Raw genomic sequence first — 2,778 nt, 5'->3', positions numbered from 1 at the left:
TGGGGATTATGCCTGACATCCTTCAGGGCCAAGTATTTACACTTGTTCCTTGAAATATCTGCATGGGAATATGTCTCTTCTCCTTCCATTTATTCATTTATACAACCAGTTAACAATATGGATCATGGACAGATATTTTAGACTTTGAGTTTTAACCCCATACTATTACATTTATTTGGTTGCTCAAATCTTTTCAGTTTTGCCCAATGGGAGCCCTTTAATTTGGCTCATGAGGTCCTTGACACACCCTGTCAGTGTGTGTGTGTGTGGGGGGGGGGGGTGCGCACACACGCACACACACTTGCATGTATGTGGTGGGTGTGCATTGATGTGCTTGTGTTTGTTTTGAAGGATTCTTCACTTTCTGACACTACAGTTTACTCTATGCTCATCCTGTGTAATTCCTGACTAGGAATTAAGCACTTCTCCAAAGAAGCCTACATCTCTTCCCTGGAGAACAGTATTAGAAAGCAGTATGTGGGAAAATGCATCTCATGGCTATGAGACATCATTGCTTCCAGTCTTGTTCAGATGACAAAGACATATATATGAGTACACTAACCCAACAATGTGCACATATTGGTGACTATTTCCATATTACACATGATTCCAAACTGCCGTCTCCAGCTCTAATCCATGACCACACACTTCACTTAAGTCTCTTCCCTTGGTTATAGCTGTGACTTTCCATTCCTAAAGTGAGCAATCTGGCCCCACCACCACCATTTACTTGCTTGTTCCGTTCCAGTACATAGTGCAACCAATTCAAAATAATCTACCTGTTCCCCCATGGGATACCACCTTATCTACTAGAGTTCAGAACTTGCATGCAGTTTCTTACATCTTTACATGTAGAGGCTCCACCCATTTTCAAAGTCACACAGCTCAGCAGCTTTCTCCCAACCCCTGCACTGAGGTGGGTTCACGCATTTGTCTTGGAAGTCAATAGAATTGTCACATTCTGCATTCCATCATGGGCCCCAACTCTCCTAAATTAGTTTTTTGCATGTGCACTCTAAAGTTCTGTCATGTGGCTGTACAGTTTTCAATGAGTTCTGGCAATGCCATAGTGTCATTTCAGTGTCATTATACTATCATATAGAATGATTGTATTGCTGGAAAACATTTTCCTCTCTTCATATGATCAACTCTTTTTCTACTTTCAGTCCCCCAGAAACCACAAATGTTTATACTCTCGAGAGTTTTGCCCTTTCCAGTATGTGCTATAACTCTAATCGTCCTGTGAGTCATATCCCATTTTATAAATGTACCACCTATTTGGTGGCATCTTAGTTGGTTCCAGGTTTGAGTGATTAGAGATAAACCTGGAAAAAACATCCATGTGCAGATTTCTGGTTGCTTTCAATTTTTAGTGTTTATGAATGAAACTGCTATAGACGTTCACATGCAGTTTTTTTCCTCTGGACAAAATTTTTGGGGTTTATTTTTATAATTTTGTCATTTTAAGTTGGCATCTATTTCTCAGATCAGGAACTAAGACAAAAACTAACCAGCACCATTTATAACCAATTGGGTAAAATATCATATGCAAACAAGACTGACTTTTTCTTCAAGAAGAACATGGGTGTAACTGAGATCCCATGATAAGTTCAGAGGCAAAATAAAATGTTTCATTTATTCAAAAAAAAGAAAAGAAAAAAATAATATGATCCAGCCTAGAAGCAAAATACCCCAGAAAACAAAAAACAAAACAAAAACATCTGTTTCATGAAGACTCTTTGTCTAAGAATGGTCTGCTCAGAGTGAATTTGAGAACAGAAGGGAGAATGGTCTGCTCAGAGTGAATTTGAGAACAGAAGGGACAGGAAGAGCCTCAGTCACACGAGGTGTCGCTGGATGGACCTGGGCCCAGAGTATCAGCAAAAGAATAAGGAGCATCACAGGCCTAGCTGAGCAGGCGACTGCTGGTCTGTTCCCTCCCTTTACAGATGAGAAAGCAGGTTTTTGTCTCACTTCCCCACAGGCCTGGACCACTGTGCAAGCACTGTCACTGCTGTCCCACGATGAGCAGTAATAATCGGCCTCGTCCTCAGCCTGGAGCCCAGTGATGGTCAGGGTGCCTGTGTTGCCAGAACTGGAGCCGGAGAATCGATCTGGGACCCCGGAGGGTCGATTGTTATTACTATAGATGATGGCTTTGGGGGCCATTCCTGGGAATTGTTGATGCCAGTTCACACCATAACGACCAATATTAGAGCTGCTTCCAGCGCAGGAGATGGTGACCCTCTGGCCCAGAGAACCAGACACTGAGGGCAGCTGAGTCAACCTAGACTGGGCCCAGGACACTGTAAAGGGGGAGAGACACAGAGAAGGTGATGCTGGTATAGAGACAGGAGGAAGAAGCAGGGCCCATTTTGTCCTCCCAGGAAAGTGTGTCCCTTTCCCCTGTCCCCACATCAGTCACCTGTGCAGTGAGCGAGGAGGATAAGGAGAGGAGACCAGGCCATGGTGGAGGTTATCGCGGATCCTTCCTTCCTTCTGCAGGCCCACAGCTGAGCAGACCTCCCCTAATGTCTCCCTTCCCCTCTTGATCCTCGGAGAGAGGGAGGGCCCATCCATGCAAATGAGAACCTGAGCTCTAGATCTCTCACTGGGCGTGGTCAGGTCCCTGGGCCATCAGTGAGGTCACAGCTGTGAGCCCTGAGCAGAAAGCACAGGCAGTGCCAGGTGCCAGGTCCCAGCTCTGGTCACCCCTGACTCCTCTGAAACTGGCCTTGAGCTCCCCCTAATGTCCAGACACAGACACACCATTGTGTG

At 45.0% G+C, this 2,778-nt stretch overlaps 1 gene segment (V, D, J or C); it reads right to left on the bottom strand.

Moving 5' to 3' along the window:
* Nucleotides 1-1,735: 1,735 nt before the first annotated feature.
* On the bottom strand, nt 1,736-2,540 carry LOC125917198 (immunoglobulin lambda variable 1-40-like). The segment is given in 2 exon segments: nt 1,736-2,306; nt 2,426-2,540. Coding segments are annotated over 2 exon segments (591 nt in total).
* Between the last annotated feature and the right edge of the window lie 238 nt (nt 2,541-2,778).

This window comes from Panthera uncia, unplaced genomic scaffold, assembly GCF_023721935.1.
Source record: "Panthera uncia isolate 11264 unplaced genomic scaffold, Puncia_PCG_1.0 HiC_scaffold_1577, whole genome shotgun sequence".
In the NCBI taxonomy this organism is placed as follows: Eukaryota; Metazoa; Chordata; class Mammalia; order Carnivora; family Felidae; genus Panthera; species Panthera uncia.
The sequence above is the reverse complement of the archived record's forward strand: the minus strand, read 5'-3'. Positions and strand labels throughout refer to the sequence as shown.